General features: G+C 41.0%; 1 protein-coding gene across 3 annotated transcripts; it reads left to right on the forward strand.

Moving 5' to 3' along the window:
* Positions 1–9,948: 9,948 nt before the first annotated feature.
* Positions 9,949–16,885, forward strand: ZNF706 (zinc finger protein 706). Of its 3 annotated transcripts, none has more exons than XM_044245198.1 (4): positions 9,949–10,128; positions 13,519–13,655; positions 15,777–15,884; positions 16,578–16,885. In XM_044245198.1, the coding sequence occupies exons 2-3, from the start codon at positions 13,521–13,523 to the stop codon at positions 15,870–15,872; spliced, it is 231 nt and encodes a 76-aa protein (XP_044101133.1). In that variant the 5' UTR covers positions 9,949–10,128; positions 13,519–13,520; the 3' UTR covers positions 15,873–15,884; positions 16,578–16,885. The 3 variants fall into 3 exon arrangements, with proteins under 3 accessions (XP_044101133.1, XP_044101135.1, XP_044101134.1); XM_044245200.1 differs by lacking the exon at positions 9,949–10,128 and adding an exon at positions 10,432–10,495; XM_044245199.1 differs by lacking the exon at positions 9,949–10,128 and adding an exon at positions 10,581–11,507.
* Positions 16,886–17,859: the final 974 nt, after the last annotated feature.

Below are 17,859 nucleotides of genomic sequence, written 5' to 3' on the forward strand. Positions count from 1 at the left end.
TCTCAATGCTCTTCCCACCCCCTTTGGCCCCATCATGCATAGACTGCTCATTCCCCCCTCCTCCCAGTTAAGTTATATCTGTAGTTATAACTGTGGTTAGATCTATATTTATGTTATTATCGCTATGTAAATGCTATTACACCATGCTCTGTGATACTTAGGAGGACTCCTAACCTAGTATGGAGGGATCATTCAGGCATACAGTCATTCAACAAGTGTATATGGGATGCCCATACGATACCAAGCACTGTGCTCAATGCTGGCTACACAAAAAGAGCTATCGCACCCACCGCTGTGTTGTAGGATAGTCAGCCTGGTCTGGAGCCAGACTGCCAGGGGTCAAATCTTTTCCATTTACTGGTCAAGTAATCATGGGTAACTTACTTAACCATTTTGTATCAGTTGCCTAAGATTCATTGGGAGGATTAAATGAATGAAAACGTGTACAGTACATGTAACAGTACCTGGTAGACAGTAGGCATTATATAAGTGTTAATATATCATTGTTTTAGAGGTCAAATGGGGGGGCGCCTTGGTGGTTCGCTCGGTTGAGTGGCTGCCTTCGGCTCAGGTCATGATCCTAGGGTTCTGGGATTGAGTCCCACTCCAGGCTCCCAGCTCGGTGGAGAGCCTGCTTCTCCCTCTCCCTCTGCTTACTGCTCTGTCTGTTATCTCTGTGTCAAATAAATAAATAAAATCTTAAAAAAAAAAAAAAAAAGAAGTCAAATGGGAAGGGTGCCCATGTGGCTCAGTCGGTTAAGCATCTACCTTTAGCACAGGTCATGATCTTAAGGTTCTGGGATCAAGCCCCATGTTGGGGCTCCCTGCTAAGGGGGAGTCTGCTTCTCTCTCTTCCTCTGTACACAATTTCTCTCTCTCAAATAAATAAATAAAAGAAAAAAACCAGGGATGTTCCTGGGTGGTTTGGTCAAGCATCTGTCTTTGTTTCAGGTCATGATCCCATGGTCCTGGCTCTCTGCTCAGCAGGGAAGCTGCCTCTCCCTTTCCCTCTCTCTGCCGCTCTGCCTATTTGTGCACTTTCTCTCTCTTGGTCAAATAAATAAATAAAGTCTTAAAAAAATCAAATGGAAAGGAGAAATGTACACGTATACGTATACATTCCACAGACATATATATACACATCTACATATAATTGTGTACATATGTACATGTGTTTATGTATATGATCTCTATATTTACAATAAACTACATAGCATGATAAGTGCCAAGAATGAAAAGCACAGGGTGCTAAAGGACATTAAATCAGAGGAGTCCTTATTTACTTGTTTATTTATTAACACTAAATATATTCAGTTTATTGCATGTCAGTTATATGTCAATAAAGCTGTTTTTCAAAAGTAAGTACCTGAAGGTTTTTCTTCATTCATTAGTCTACCCTTAAAGGAACCAATAACCTTGATGCCAGCCATTTAAATACTGTTCTACACCCCACCACCATTATAGCTTTCCCATTTTTTGCTATTAAACATTTTTACTTTTATGATCATAGTAGATGAGGCATAAATTTTCCCCTTAGAATTGCCTTTTGCATTTGTGTTTTTTTCTTTTAGTATAGTTGACACACAATGTGACATCAGTTTCAGATGTACAAATAGTGATTAGACAAGTTTATACATTATGCTACGTTCAAGTATATACATTATGCGACATTCACCACACGTGTAGCTACCATCTGTCACCGTATCTTACTATTACAATATTATTGACTATATTCCCTATGGTGTGCTTTTTATTCCCATAACTTATTCATTCCGTAACTGGAAGCCTGTATCTCCCTCTCCCCTTCACCCATTTTGCACATCTCCCCATTCCTCCTCTCCTCTGGAAACCATCAGTTGATTATGTATTGGCAGGTCTGATTTTGCTTTTTGTTTGTTTATTCAATTGTTTTTGTTTTAGATTCCATATATGAGTGAAATCATGTGGTATTTATCTTTCTCAACCTGATGTATTTCACTTAGCATAATATCCTCTAGATCTATGTTGTCTCGAAAGCCATGATCTCATCTGTTTTCACGGCTATGTAATACCTCTGTGTGTGTGTTTGTGTGTGTACTATATCTTCCTTATCCATTTGTCTATCAAAGGTCACTTCCATATCTTAGCTATTGTAAATAGTGCTGTAACAAACATAGGAGTATATATATCTTTTTAAATTAGCGTTTTTGTTTTCTTTGGGTAAATACCCAGGAGAGGGAACACACAACACCCAACATTGGCTCATATGGTATTTCCATTTTTAAGTTTTTGAGGAACCTCCATACTGTTTTCCACAGTGGCTGCACCACCTTATCCCACCAACAGCATATGAGGGTTCCTTTTTCTCTACACAGAGGACCCCTCATTTTTGGTTTTTTTTTTTTAAGATCCTTCATTTTTGAGTAATCTCTACACCCACCACGGGGCTTGAACTTACAACCTCGAGATCAAGAGTCACATGCTCTACTGACTGAAGCAGCTAGGCACTCCCAGAGGAATCTTCTTGTAGATGGGAGCACAAGGCAGGAAGGCTTCTCTGAGAATGCGATATTGCAGCTGGAATTCAAAGAGGGTGGAAGGGAGGGCATGGCCATTCAAGAGAGGGAAGCGCATATAGCAATGCCCCATGGTAGGGAAGAGCTTGTCAGCTTGAGGAACTGAAAGACCACTGAGCTGGAGCACAGCAAGAGAAAAGAATTTCAGGAGCCTAGAGAAGCCTTTGTGTGTCATGATAAGAAGACTGGATCTTATTCTGTGTGCCATAAATGGCCTGTGAAGAGTTTTAAGCACGAAAGTATCCCGAGCAGATCTGCATTTTTAAAAGATCGTTATGATTGCCTAGAAGTAATTGTACTAAAGGGGAGCTGGAGAAGTTCTCCATTTCCCAGCAAGTTAATTGCTCCAGACGAACCATATGAAAGATGGTGATTTGAACTAGAATAGTGATGATGTAGATGGTGAAAACTGGACAGAGTCAATGAATATTCTGGAATTGAGTCAACATGTTTTGGCAATAGATCAGAAGTGGGGGATAAAGGATTGAGAAGGGTCAGGCTAACAACAAGGTTTTGAAATGGTTATCCCAGTGGGTGGCACTGTCTTTACTGAGGTGGGATAAAGTGAATGAGAAGGAGATTTGGGCAAGGCAGTGGAGAGAATATTGGACATTCCAGTATTCGTAATTCAACATCACTTTTAAGAAATATAACAGCTTTGGGGCACCTGAGTGGCTCAGTGGATTAAAGCCTCTGCCTTTGGCTTGGGTCATGATCCCAGGGTCCTGGGATCGAGCCCCATATCGGGCTCTCTGCTCAGTGGGGAGCCTGCTTCCTCCTCTCTCTCTGCCTGCCTCTCTGCCTCCTTGTGATTTCTGTCTGTCAAATAAATAAATAAATCTTTAAAAAAAAAGAGAGAGAAATATAACAGCTTTATTAAGATATAATCCACATAAGATACAAATCACTCATTTAAAGGGCACAATTCAGTGGTATTCAGTATATTTGGAGTTATACAATCATCACCACAGTAATTTTATTTTATTTTAAGATTTTATTTATTTATTTGACAGAGATCACAAGTAGGCAGAGAGGCAGGCAGAGAAGGGGATGGGGGGAAGCAGGCTCCCTGATGAGCAGAGAGCCTGATGCAGGGCTTGATCCCAGGACCCTGAGATCATGACCTGAGCCTAAGGCAGAGGGTTAACCCACTGAGCCACCTACGTGCCCCGCAATCAATTTTAAAACGTTTTCCTCATTCCGAAAGAAAGTCCATGCCCATTACCAGGCACTTCCCATTTCCCTCCAATTCTCCCAGCCCTAGGCAGTGGCTACTCTTTTTTATTTTTATAGATTTGCCAATTTGGGACACTGCATATAAATCAAATCATCATCATACAGTATGTGGTCTTTTGTGCATAGTTTCTTTCACAGAGCATAACATGTTCAAGATTTGTCCGTGTTGTAGCATATCTTCATGCTTCGTGTCTTTTTATGTCTGAATGATATTCTATTTTGTGGATATACCACTTTTACTTATCATCTCATCAGTTGATGAAAATTTGGGTTGTGGGATGCCTGGGTGGCTCAGCTGGTTAAGCATCTGCCATCGGTTCAGGTCATGATTCCAGAGCCCTAGGATCAGTCCAGCATCCTGCTCCTTGCTCAGAGGGAGACTCCTTCTCCCTCTGCCAGCTGCTCCCCTGCTTGTGCTTTCTCTCTCTCTGACAAATAAACAAATAAAATCTTCTTTTAAAAAGTGAAGAAAAAAGAAAATCTGGGTTGTTTCTACTTTTTAGCTACTACGAATAGCAAAAATGCTGTTTTGAGCATTCATGTACAAGTTTTTATGTGAATGTATGTTTTCATTTCTCCTGAATATAGACTTAGGAAAGGAATTCTTGGGTCATAGGGTAACTTTTAGAGTTAACTTTTAGGTTTAACTTTTAGGTTAAGTTATTTAACTTTTAGGTTTAACTTTTTGAGGAACGCCAGAATGTTTCCCAAAGAGGCTACACCATTTCACATTGCCATCAGCAAGTACGGGGGTTCCATTTTCTCCACATCCACTCCAACACTTAATACCTGTCTTTTTAATTTTAGCTATCTTCGTAGGTGTGAAGTACTATCTCAGTATTTTGATTTGCATTTCCCTGAGGGCTAAAAATGGTGAGCATCTTTCCTTGAATGCATTGGTCATTTCTATGTCTTCTTTGAAGAAAAATCTAATCATATTTGTTGCCCATTTTTTAAAATGGGTTCTTCTTTTGTTTTTCGTCTTCAGGGATGGGGGACAGGACAGAGGGAGAGGAAGAAAGAATCCTAAGCAGGCTCAGTACCCAGCGCAGAGCCCAGCCCAAAGCTAAGCTGGATCCCATAGCCCTGAGATCATGACCTGGGTTGAAATGAAGAGTTGGACATTAATAAACTGAGCCACCCAGGCACCCCTGGGTCACTTCTTTTGTCATGAATGCTTTTGATGTCATATCTAAGAAGCCTTCATCTAACCCCAGGTCATACAAATTTATTCCCATATTTTCTTCTAAGGAGCTTAGACTTTTAGCATCTACATTTAGGTCTGTGATTCATTTTTATTAATTTTTGTATATGGCATGAGGTAAGGATCCAATTTCATTCTTTTGCATGTGGATATTCATTGTTGCAGCTCCATTTGTTGCAAAGACTACTCCTTCCCTGTTGAATTTTCTTGGCATCTGTGTTGAAGTTAATATGAGTATTTATTTCTGGGTTCTCAATTCTATCCCATTGATCTACATGTTTGTTCTTAGGCCAGTACCACGGTCTTAATTACTAAAGCTTTATAGCAAGTTTTGAAATTGGGAAGTGTAAGTCCTCCAACTTTGTTCCTCTTTTTAACATTGTTTTGGATATTCTGATGTAAGGAAAAAACAGACTCCTCCTCCCTGTGTCTCCTCTACTCCCAACACTTCACTACAACACTATTTCCCTTCTGACACCAAGTATGTAGGTTTTCCAACATCAATTAATTTTGCAACACCAGCTAGGCATCCTACAATTTACTGCCCACCTGGGGATAGCATCAGGTCCCACAGGTTAAGAGCTCAGTCCTCTAAGACTGCCCCCCTATCTCTCTTCAGATGTCAATAGTAAGTTCAGGTCATTTCCTGTGCATCTGATTAGCCTGCTATAAATCAGGGGTTCCCGTGATCATCTCCTTAGATTTGATTAACTCACTGGAACAGCTCACAAAACTCAGAGAAGCATTTACTTATGTTTAAACTGTTATTGTAAAAGATACTATAAAGGATGCAGATGTGCAGCCTGATGAGGAGGAACACAGGGCAAAGTTCAGAAGAGTCCCAAGTACAGGAGCTTTTGTTCCCATGCAACTAGGGTATGCCACCTTCCCAGCACGAGAAAGCTCTTTCAGGTTTGCTCAACAGTTTTTATAGAGGTTAATCTCTAGGCCCTCCTCTTTGCGTCCCCAGAGGTTTGCAGTTAGGGCTGGAAGTTTTCATTCTCTAATCATCTGGTCTATCTTGGGAGGAGTCCTATCCTGACACCATCTGGTGCCCCACGCTAAGTCACCTCATTAGCATAAATTCAGGTCTGCTCAAAAGGAACTTCTTATGAATGACAAAGGACACTCCTCTCTTCAGGAAATTCCAAGAATGGGGTCAAAGACCAAATATATTTCTTATTTTACCACATCTGAGTTCCTTGGAATTTCCAGTTGGTTTTCAGGATAAGGTTGTTGATTTATGCAAAAATAACAGCTGAGATTTTGATAGGGGAAGCACTGAATCTACAGATAAAACTGGGAAATATTGCCAGTTTTACAATATTAAATATTTTGATCCATGAACATGGAATGCCTTTCCATTTATTTGAGTTTTCTTTAAGTTCTTTCAACAATGTTTTGTAGCATTTAGGGGTGCACAGGTGGCTCAGTGTGTTAAAGCCTCTGCCTTCGGCTCAGTTCTTAACCCAGGGTCCTGGGATGGAGCCCCACATTGGGCTCTCTGCTCGACGGCGAGTCTGCTTCCTCCTCTCTCTCTGCCTGCCTCTCTACCTACTTGATCTCTGTCTGTCAAATAAATAAATAAAATCTTTAAAACAAAAATAAAAACGATGTTTTGTAGCATTCAGATATAAGTTTTGCACTTCTTTTTGTAAATTTATTCCTAAGTAGTTTGTTCTTTTTGATGCTATTCTAATAAATTGCAATATTTTTAAAACTGATTTTAACATCTCTGAAATTGAGGTGTATTATACAGTCAAGGGTATCTTAGTATTATGCCATAGTTCAAGTGGCAGTAATTTTTTTTTTTTATCTTGGTGGAAATAAATGTGACTTACAATCAACAGCTTTTTTGATTCAGTACTATATTGTGTTAAATGTGAAATGTCTAGAAAACATTAAAGTGGAAATGGAAAATGGGCATTTGGATATATCAGTTTAGAAATCAGAAGAGAGGATTGAACTAGTAGATAGATACAGGGTCATCCGAAGTTCATTATTGAAAGCCATAAGGGTGAATGAGATCCCTCTGGGGAAACAGTGTAGAGAAAACAAGGTATTCCAGGTTGCAGCCCTGAAAAATTGCAACAAGAAGTTGATTATAGGAATAAGAGCTAGAAAAGGAAACATTTTTGTTTTAGGTTTATTGTTGTCATTATTGCTGTTATTATGTGTCACTTGATGGAAAGACCTATGGGGCCAGTACCCTGCCTCTTTTACACTTTAATGAACCTCTAAGCTAAGCACTTTACCATATTTAGATTTTAACCTACATGCCACAGATAAATTGGGGAAAGTGATTCAGAATAATCTGTTCATTTGAAAAATAACTTATTGATTGGCCATCAGCTCTTTCAGCCCTGAAAATCAAACAGGAATACAAATAAATAAGTCTTTCAGGTCTTCAGAGAAGCATTTTAATCTGATGTTGATTTTGGTTTGAAACAGGCACATGCTTATTGGATATTAACCTAGAGTAACTGTCTAAAGGTAGAAGAGAACCAGTCCGTAGAAATACTGCAGCATTCACAATTAAAACCAGCAATGTGTATAAAAATCCTTCTAAGGCATTCCTATCCCATTTGCTGTCACATTTCTAGAGAATAAGTAGGACACCAGCTGGTAGTAATGCTAATTCATCCGCCTTTCATTTACTGTTTGTCACTTCTCAGATGCTGAATCTTACCCATTCCTTTTTCCCCTTCATACTTCAAATGCCCTAACCAACATAAAGTTATAGTCATACCATATCCTCTAGGCAGTGGTTTTCAAACAGGGGAGATTTTGACCCCAAAAGGACATTTGGAAAGGTATAGAGATATTTTTTATTTGTCACAACTGGAGATAGAGAGCCACTGACATCAAAAGTGTACAGGACAGGGATATTGTCAAACATTCTACAATCCCTAGGACAGGCCCCCATAAAAACAAATGATCTAGCCCAGAGCATCAGTACTGCCAAGGTTGAGAAACTCTACCAATGGAGGTAAGTTTTGATATATATGAACTTCCTCGAGACAAAGTCCTTAGCTTTTCCCAAATTCTCAAAGGTGGTATAATGCAGAATTTTAAGAAACACTGACATAAATGGGTATTTCATATAGGCTGCAGTAACAAGCAGCATAGTAATACCACTTCACAGCAAAAATCACGTCTCTAGTTATGACTTATCTCAGCCCACTAAATCTCTCTGTCCCTTTCCAATGCCCATGCTGATTCATGGCTAGACAGAGATCTTCGGATTTCCTGTGTCTAGACTCTCTGAGTACCTCATACTCTTATTAGCAGGTTAATATAGCTATTATGGTTATGGTGACTCTTGATTAAGCCAGAACTTTATGGTATGTCAAAAGTTTTGATTTCTTTAGATACCTCCAGTTCATCTGGTCAATATCCATTTAATCAGTGCTTACTATGTTTAGCACACCGCTAGGCTCTGGGCATATAGTGATGAAAATGAGCTTGCAACTCAATACTGGAAAGATAGCAATAAAATTTAAACATATAACTTAAAACTGCAGTATAGAGAGGTGTGAAAGGTAAAGGTGAGAGAGACTGAAATGAGGATAAGGAAGGACTTAAAAACCAGATCATTGTATGCCACCCAAATGAGAAAAGCCGCTAACTCCTTTCTGGTTGTTCTAAACAATTCTGTAATATCTATATCCCAGTCCTGCTCATTTGGGATACATATTTTAAACTAGCTTCTCCTGGGCACTGACAGGCAAGTGGGAGAGTGGATGCTATCAGCAAGGTGAGAACGTCAGATGTAAAAGCTTCCCTTTTCCTTGGTATTAATAAAATCAGGTCATGATCCCAGGGTCCTGGGATCGAGCCCCGCATCGGGCTCTCTGCTCTGCAGGGAGCCTGCTCCCCCCTCTCTCTCTGCCTGCCTCTCTGCCTACTTGTGATCTCTGTCAAATAAATAAATAAAATATTGAAAATAAAATAAAATAAAATAAAATTAGAAACCAGTGTTGGGGGCGGGGGAGAGAAGGGCCGCAGTGAAATAGAATAAAGCCCAAGTCTGAAATGCCATTTGCAGATATCAGCAGATTACTGACTCAATTGTTCTTAACCACATACTGGAAGTTAGCGCTCATGGCCTGTAAATCATAGAGAACCCCCCCCCCAATTCAACTTAACCATTTCCAAATATTAGCAACTCTGTATGATGTTAGGATTCAGCTAAAGCGGTCGGGGTACCCTAGCCAGCAACACTAAGACAAGCTGGAATCCTGAACTCACTAAAAACCCCCGACCGGTAAAAATAACCGGAGTTTCCGTGGGAACGACACTGGGGGTTGGCCGGTGAGAGAACAAAGGCTGCGCGGCCCTATTAGGGTCCGCTGGGCCCGCTGGCCGCACTGGGGGCTGGGGTGGCGGCGGTGGTGCCTCCGGGTGGCTGGCTCCCCGGTACCCCACGCCGCGGCGGCGCTGGCGCACCTCTCTGGGCCGGTGCCCGGGTTGCTGCATAGGAGGGCGTCGGCGAGGCGGGAGGCGAGAAAGGACGCGGGGACCGAGGCCGGGCCGCCGCCCCAGTGAGTGAGCTGGCAAGCGGCTTGTGAAACACGCCGCAGGCCGTCACCCAGCAGGACCGGGATCACGCGGCTCCCGGGGCCGGCCGAAGCCGCCTAGATAGAGCACGCGGGAGGGGAGGGGCGCCGGGGACAGAGGGCGACGTCCCCTGCAGTTTCCCTCTCGTAGGGGCCGCCGTCGCCGCCAGGCCCCGCCCCCTGACGCTTATGTAATAGGGGCGCGCTGCCATTGGCCCGCGCGACCGGAAAGGGCGCAGGCGTGCGAGCAGGGGCGGGGCGCGGGAGGCGGCCGCAGCAGGAAGGCGCGTGGGCGGCAAGAGCAGGCGGGCGCTGGGGCGACTGGGAGAGTTGCGCGGCGTGCGCGGGCACGAGCGTAGTGGCCTCCCCCGAGGCTGAGGCGGCGGCGGGCGCGCGCGGCGGCGGCGGCGGCGGGTGCGAGGCGCGGGCTGTTGTGCTCTCCTCTTTCCCCTCCTTGGCGGGTGGAGGAGGCCGAAGCGGTGCTGGGCGCTCTCCCCCTTCCTCTCCCTGCGGCCACCTCCCCCGGCCCTCTCGCGCTGCGCGGTCTCTCCGACGCAAGACTGTCCCGGCCCGGGTGAGCGGCTGTGGGGGCGGCGCTGACGCCGCAGGACGTCCGGGAGCCGGGGTGGGGGCTTGGCGGCAGGGTCGCGGCGGGTCGCGAGGGGCCGCCGGCCTCCCCGCCTCCCAGGCGGCGGCCGGGCCCGTCTTGTCCCGGCGCGGGCCCCGGGCTGGAGGGAGAGCTCGGGCGCCTGCCAGGCCCTGCAGGTGGCCGGGTTGCAGGCCGCCGCCGGCCGTGGCGCGGAGCGGTAACCTTACCCCTTGGCGACAGCAGCTGGTCGGTTTCTCGAGGCCGGGGCTCCCCGCGGCCGAAGAGGCCGGGTTTGGGGCAGCCAGAGCCCCCGGGAGGCGCGTCTCGGGCCGGGGTCGGTGAGGAGTAGCGGGTAGGTGGGGGCTGCGTGGCCGGACCGAGGAAGGGGCTCCCCGACGCGGGAGAGGCGGGCTGGGAAGGAAGGTGGGCCGGGCTGCCGCTGGGGTTGGTCAAGTGTTGGGCGAAATGGATCTTAACTCCCGGTGCTTTCCTCTTCCCTCCCCGAAAGGATGTAGTTAAAAGCTAGGGTCAGGATGTTGATCACTGCCTGGGCCTCCTCGTTTCAGATAGTTATGGAGAATGATCCTACTTCCTGAATCCCAAATCTTTTTTTACTCCGTTGTTTTTGGTTTTGAGAGGATCTTTGGAGGCAGTACTTACTTGTTGCCTCCTGTAAGAGCTCTTCATTTTAGAACTCTATTCTTCTCCTTCCCTCTTTGCAGCCCTCTAAGCCACACTAAGAGTTACATTAAAAAAAAACCTGCGTTTAAGGTGTTTGTAAATGACTTGTTGGCCCTCAGTTGTGTATAATCAAGAAGTGCTTAAGAGTTTGTAGAAAATTCGATTGGCCTGAGAGTAATCCCAGAGTTGAGCTGTCCAAAAGCAGGTGGCTTGTTCGTTTGCATTTCTGCTTTCAGAAAGGAAATCAATGCAGTGAGTTGTTAGAAGTTAGGGGCCTACCCCACGCGTTTAGACTGTTGATTCGATTTCCTTTACCGGGTTTTCGGTTTTAAAAATAAGAATAAGCGACCAGTCTTCACTTATTAAAGTGGTTTTATTTTATGGTTTTATTTGTTACTGTTAGATGGCAATGGAAAATGGGTTAAATCTATTGTGTAATGTTATATTTTAGGAGAAGCCCCAAATGGAAAAGTTAAAAATAATGTTGTGCATCTCATTACATTGTACAGATCACTGCATGAAAATGGTATCAAAATAGTTAATATCTTGTAATTATCAAAGAAACTTCTGGAATTGGCATAAAACAGTTGAGGTTACCCACAAAATCATTATATTAGCATGTGTAGCAGACATTGTGTAGAAGAGTTCAGATGCAGGAGAGGACTGGAGTATTCTGACATAAGGTACTAATAAAAAGATCTTATGAAATATTGGGATATGTAAAGATTGAATACCTATTATCATCCAAATGATACTTAAGTATTCAAATCTGTTTCTGTGGGAATAGGTTCCGCATGCTTGCCATAACATTTGTACTTAAATATACATTTAAAAAGAATCATACCATTTGACTTGGGATTAATAAAGATTTGGCTTTATGAAAACTAAAATGGTAATTTAGTTTTCAAGGAGTAACACATCTGGTAATATTTACTATTATTTGGGAATAAACTAGGCTAGCATACTAAAAATTTTTATAGTTTGTTGAACTATTCAACTGACTTCTTAAAAAGGCATTGATCCTCTTGTATGTTTTATTTGACTTTCAATTTTGTGTTAAATACTAGTGGAGAATTTGCCCAGCCAGTGTATTTATTTTGTCAGTTTCCCTTTTTCTTTTTGGGAGAGGCCTGTGTGTTTGTATGAAATGCTTTGACTTTATATCCGTTAACTAATTAGGGTTTTAGTCAGAAAAAAAAAACAGCCCTGTTTTCTTGTAAAGGTGATCTAGATCCAGTTTATGTTCATATCCTGCAATGATTTAAAAGCTTAAAACTTAACTGCAGTGCTAGTCAAAGGTATATATAGGAATTCTACGTAGGACCCAGTTTAAATATATTTAAAAAGCCTTTGGTGCCCATAGACTCCTTATGAGCAGTTTTAATTCATGTTGTCTAATAGAAGACTTTATTTATATTTTTATTTTATTTTAATTCCAGTATGGTCCATATTCAGTGTTGTATTAGTTTCAGGTGTTCAGTATAGGGATTCCACAGTTCTAGACATGCTCATTGCTCATCATGATAAGTCTTCTGTTTAATCCCCATCACCTATTTCACCCATCCCTCCACCCTTCTCCCCTCTGGGAATCATCAGTTCTCTATAGTTAAGTCTGTTGATTGATTTGAGAAGTCTTTAATTTTAATGAAGAAGTAGAAGTAACATTTTCAGTAACAATTTTTAACCCATTTCGCTTCATTTAAGACTATTTGTAAAAAGTAAAAGTATCTCTACCTTTCTTACAAGGTTCATTCCCTCAACTGAAAACTGATTTAATTTTGTTTAATAATTTCCCCAGCAACGCTGCAAAGACCAGTTTTTTAGGAGGATTTAGGATAGCACAGTAGTTTTTATGGAACCTGAAGTATTTAAGAGAACAGTTCCCATTGCTCTTAGGATTTCCTTCAGAAGCTTTAGATGACAGCCTTTATTTCTCTTAAAGTTGTAGAAGTCTTAATTCACAACAGTGAAAACCGGAAAAGGAAGGTATCTTTGAAAAGTGATCAGGCAAATGCTTGGGTAAAGGCACTATGCTTCTCTGGTAAATTTTTGAAGATTATGTATAGCAGGGTGCACAAATCTCAGATGTACAGCTTGATGAATTATTACAAGTGAGCACATTGTATAAGCATTACCCAGATCAAGATAGAGAACATATCACCACCCCATAAATCCTCCCTCCTGCCCTTTTCTCCCCAGTCAGTATCTCCTAGATTAGCTTTGCCTGTTTTAAATTTTATACAACCTATATTCTTTGTATCTGGTTTCTTTTTCTTAACATTGGATACAACCATGTTGTTACTTGTAACAGTAGTTCCTTTTTGAATGCAGTGTAGTATTCCATTGTATAAATACACCATAAGTTACATATCCATTTTACTAGGAACTGGCATTTGGGTTGTTTCCAGTTTTGGAAACAGGTGCTGTGAACATCCCTGTTTGGATGTCTATGTACATTTGTATTTCTGTTAGATATATACTGAGAGTAAAATTGTTGGGTTATAGAGTAGATAACTACCAGTTTGCCACAGTGGTTGTACTAATTTATTCTCTACTAGCATTGTATGCGAGAATTTGAAAAGCCACACATTTTCATAGATCCCTCTATAAAATTTAAGTCTTCAACTCTGAGAGTGTTACCATACTTAGGTCACTCTGTGTTAATCACTCTAATGCCTCAAGTTCTGTTTTTAGATATGGCTCGTGGACAGCAGAAGATTCAGTCTCAGCAGAAAAATGCCAAAAAGCAAGCTGGACAAAAGAAGAAACAAGGACATGACCAAAAGGCTGCTGCCAAAGCTGCCTTAATATATACCTGCACTGTTTGTAGGGTAAGGGGAAGTGAAAGACCGTTTTCCTGTGGACAATTCTTTCCTTAGACATTGGTTTTATATAGGTTACAATTTTGCAACTATGGCAAAATAAATAGTAGATTGAAGAATGGTTATTTTAGAGGTCCATATTCAGTTGTCTATTAAACAGTTTTTTGTTTTTTGTTTTTTTTTTTGAATGGCTCCTATGGCCAGGCATAGTTCTCCAGGTGTCAGGGAAAGGGAGTGAACAAAGCAAAGTCCCTTTCCTCATTTAGAATAAGGATGTCTTCTTCAGGGCAGATACTGCACTTTGAACTTTGTAAGGAAATCAGATCTACATTCTTTTTTTTTCCTTTTTTTTTCTTTTTTTTAAGATTTTATTGACAGCAATCACAAGTAGGCAAAGAGGCAGGCAGAGAGGGGGACACAGGCTCCCTGCGGAGCAGAGAGCCTGATGCAGGGCTTGATCCCAGGACCCTGAGATCATGACCTGAGCCGAAGGCAGAGAACCCACTGAGCACCCAGGCGCCCCCAGATCTATATTCTTAGTTTACAGCTACGCAGGATACAAGTGAACATATCTCTGGTTATGAGTTGACTTTTTTCTTCTCTAAATTCATAGTGGGATGTCTGTAAAACTATATGGAGTATATTTACTTTGAGAGCTTTTACTAGAATTAATGCCTATTATTACATTTGAAGAATAGTCATAACAACTACTGTCAGGTGCTTATCAGGTGTTTTACAGGTATGAGCCCATTAATCCACTTAACCACCCTATGAGATAAAGGACTTTATATTCTTATTTTACAGAAGAAGAAACTGAGTCATGGGCATTAAATAACTTGTGCAGGGGGATCTAGCTAGTACAAAGAAGAGCTAGGATCTGAACCCAGGCAGTCTCGTTCCAGAGCCCACCCTCCAGACCACTATACCACACTGCCTTTCAAAGAAGTTTTTCTTGGGGTGCCTGGGTGGCTCAGTCAGTTAAATGTCTGCCTTCTGCTCAGGTCATGATCTCCAGGTCCTTGGATTGAGCCCTGTGTCGGGCTCCCTGTTTAGCAGGGAGTCTGCTTCTCCTTCTGCGCTTGCTCCATACCCCACTTGTGCTTGCTCACTCGCTCACTCATTCAATAAATAAAATCTTGAAAAAGTAAAAAGTTTTTCTTTAATTCAAAGTCAGAGTCTCTTGCTTTTTTTGCTTAAGCTTAGCACCCTTGAAGTTAGTGACTAGAAGTCCCAAAAGAAAAAAATACATAGGTTGGTCAAATACTATGCTTATAGATACCATATGTATAATGTATTTTTTCCCAAAGCCTTATACCTGGGTACAGTTGTGGGAAGGGCTCTCAGTAAAACATGATTCCAAGAGTAAAGTTCATCGTCTGAAGGCATTACTGATGAAGTAGAAGTTCCTGACTACATAAAAATTCTCATTAAGAGAGGAAATCTATTACATTAAATGCCTTGTTCATTCTAAGCTTTGATACACTCAAAATAATGAAATCAAGCAACTTTAGATTCTGTTTGGAAAGAGGCAGGGTAAATGTAAATTTCATTAAATTACTGATGAATAAATACTTTGATGTAAAAGAACTAGCTGTTCACCTATTTAAAAACGCAGAACAAAACAGCAAAAACTTTTTTTCATGTTTTGTTTAATCAAATGGGCTAAAGTAAATAATTGAAGGTCCTTGCCTAGGGAAGTTGGTATAGTGTAGCATTTGAGAACTGAAGTACTAGTACTAGGTTAAAACAGGTCTTGTGCAAATTACACTCTAGGTTTTAGTTTCCTTATCCTGTGAAATGAGAGAGGATAGTAGGAACTAATTTAAGATTACTGTAGGAAGGTTCTGAGAATTGAGGTAACCTGCTTAGCATAACATTTTAAGTAAATGTTACCTGTTTGCTGTTAATCAGACAAGCAGAATACTTCATTCTGTGTGACCCACCCTTTCTTCATATGTGAAATAGGGTGATACCTTAGGAATCTCTTTGTTATGAGGTCCTTTTTCATATGCCAGCCACTAGTTGCAGGAACTTAATAATTATCATAAGCAGGTTCAGGATTTGAAAAGTTAACACATTTTTTTATTTCATGAAATTCAAGTTCTTTTTTTCCCCCGTATTTTTAATTAGACACAAATGCCAGACCCTAAGACCTTCAAGCAGCACTTTGAAAGCAAGCATCCTAAGACTCCACTTCCTCCAGAATTGGCTGATGTTCAGGCATAAAGTTGTTTACAGGTAATTGACCTTTTGTGTTTTCCTTCGTTAATGTCAAGGTTGTAACAGAGCAAAATTATCTTCTCTGACTGTGAAATTAATGTGTACTTTCCAGCTGAGATTTTATTCCTTCCCCTTTTAAGTTAATGTTTATTTTTACAATTGTTAAAAGCCCATTTTCCAAACCAGTTTGATCTTCCCACTGCTTTTGAAACACCCAAGTTTAAACTGTAGCCCAAAATGGGGAGATGATGCGATGCTGGCCAACTGTGGTGCAAGAATGGAAGAGACTTACCAGCTTAAAGAAAATAACTATTACAAAGGCATTTGAGGGTCTTGCTCCCCAGAAATGATGCAGAACAATGTTCCTGAGTGCTTTGGGGCAGGTATTTTACTTCTGGTGTCTAACAGAGCTTAGTGCATTAGGACACCTGGCAAATAGAAGCATATAGTGTGTAAACTTGAGAGTTGCTTGAAAATAATCTGTGTGTTTGGTTTTGTGTTCTTTGTTTTCTCTAAGGTGGTGATGGTGTGAGATAATTATTTCTTTTCATAGTAAATTCATCAAAGATTTGTTTATAAAATCATTGACAGATCTGTCAGACTAACTTGATACCTTTGCATGTGGTGCATTTTTCTTAGACATTTGAAATGCATATAAGTTGTATTTGTGCACTGCTTACATTCACTACATATTTCATTTATGTTTTATAGGTGAATTCATGACACCTTTGACTCTTCTACTGTCTCAGACCTTAGGTAACAAACCTGCAGCTGCTTTTCTAACAAACTGTTGATCAGCAAAAATAAAGGGGCTACAGAAACACTCATTTTTATGCTGTTCCCTTTTGGGCTTCATGCAAAGACAATTCTGTGTAAATGTACAGTTGACTCTGATTTGGAAATCTGAAAATCAGTCCATCCTTGTTATAAAAAATTTTTTTACAATTGTAATTATATTGATGTTCATATTGTGTAAAATAACTCATTTAATAAAGTAGTACTTTGATTTTACAACATCACAGGATAAATGGTTCTAGAAATTCTGTTCTAACTTTCCACATTATTTGCCTTATGAAAATCTAATGGATTTGTCAGCTAGAATTGCAGGCGCAGTTCTTATCTCCCTCTCTCAGCTCAGTGGCAGGTTCATTAGCTAAACTAGAACAGACCCATTCACACAGTTTTATTGGCAGCTGTTGATCTAGATGAAGAATGACTTACCTGCTGCCTTAGTATATTACCATCATGTGTCATTTATTCCTCTGTTTCCTGTGTTTGAGGTTGGAATATTTCAACTTGCCACATGACCACAGCTGCCATCCAGGAATACCCTGTAGATGATTGATAAATTACTAATGCGTTGGATTTTCAGTGAGCCCTTCTGAAAGATGAGGCTCTGAAGTATATGCCATGATGAAATCAGTAGGGCTGTTATTGAATACAAAATATGATGGATCATATGTGAACTGGTAAAGCTCTGTCTTCTATAAATTATACCAGATTCTTTCAAAATTCTTCAAGTTCATTAATTGGAAATTAAAACTCAATTTTTGAAGGATTTTTTGGAATTTATCAATGTTTTAGCCAGTTTTTTAAACGGTTTTTCATTAACAGGAAGATTGGAATGACTTGCTGCTGGGTTAATTCCCAGAACCACCTCCCTCCTTTCCTTTCTAAGTGAATAGTTGATTTTAGGAGTTTACTTTGTGCTGGTTCCTAAAATCAAAGACTGTACAGTATGGCTTCTGTCTGAACTAGAAAAGGATTAAAATGTAGGCCAATCTCCACATTCTTTTTGGCTTTGAGGATGGGGAAATGGGTTAGTAAAGATAGGTGAGGTAAATCCTGCCTAGTTAAGGAAGGCTAATTTTAGGGTTCTTCTAATTTGCTTTTGTCAACTATTAACTTTACTCGTGAAACTGCTTTAACTCTGTTTAAATTCTGAAGTTCATATAATAGGAAGAACACTCAACTATTAACTGGTAATTGCTTA

This window comes from Neovison vison, chromosome 4, assembly GCF_020171115.1.
Source record: "Neovison vison isolate M4711 chromosome 4, ASM_NN_V1, whole genome shotgun sequence".
NCBI lineage: Eukaryota > Metazoa > Chordata > Mammalia > Carnivora > Mustelidae > Neogale > Neogale vison.

Coding starts and splice junctions, on each gene's coding strand:
- ZNF706 (XM_044245198.1), top strand. CDS start 13,521: ATGGCTCGTGGACAGCAGAAGATTCAGTCTCAGCAGAAAAATGCCAAA. Junction 13,656..15,776: donor ATACCTGCACTGTTTGTAGG/GTAAGGGGAAGT, acceptor ATTTTTAATTAG/ACACAAATGCCAGACCCTAA.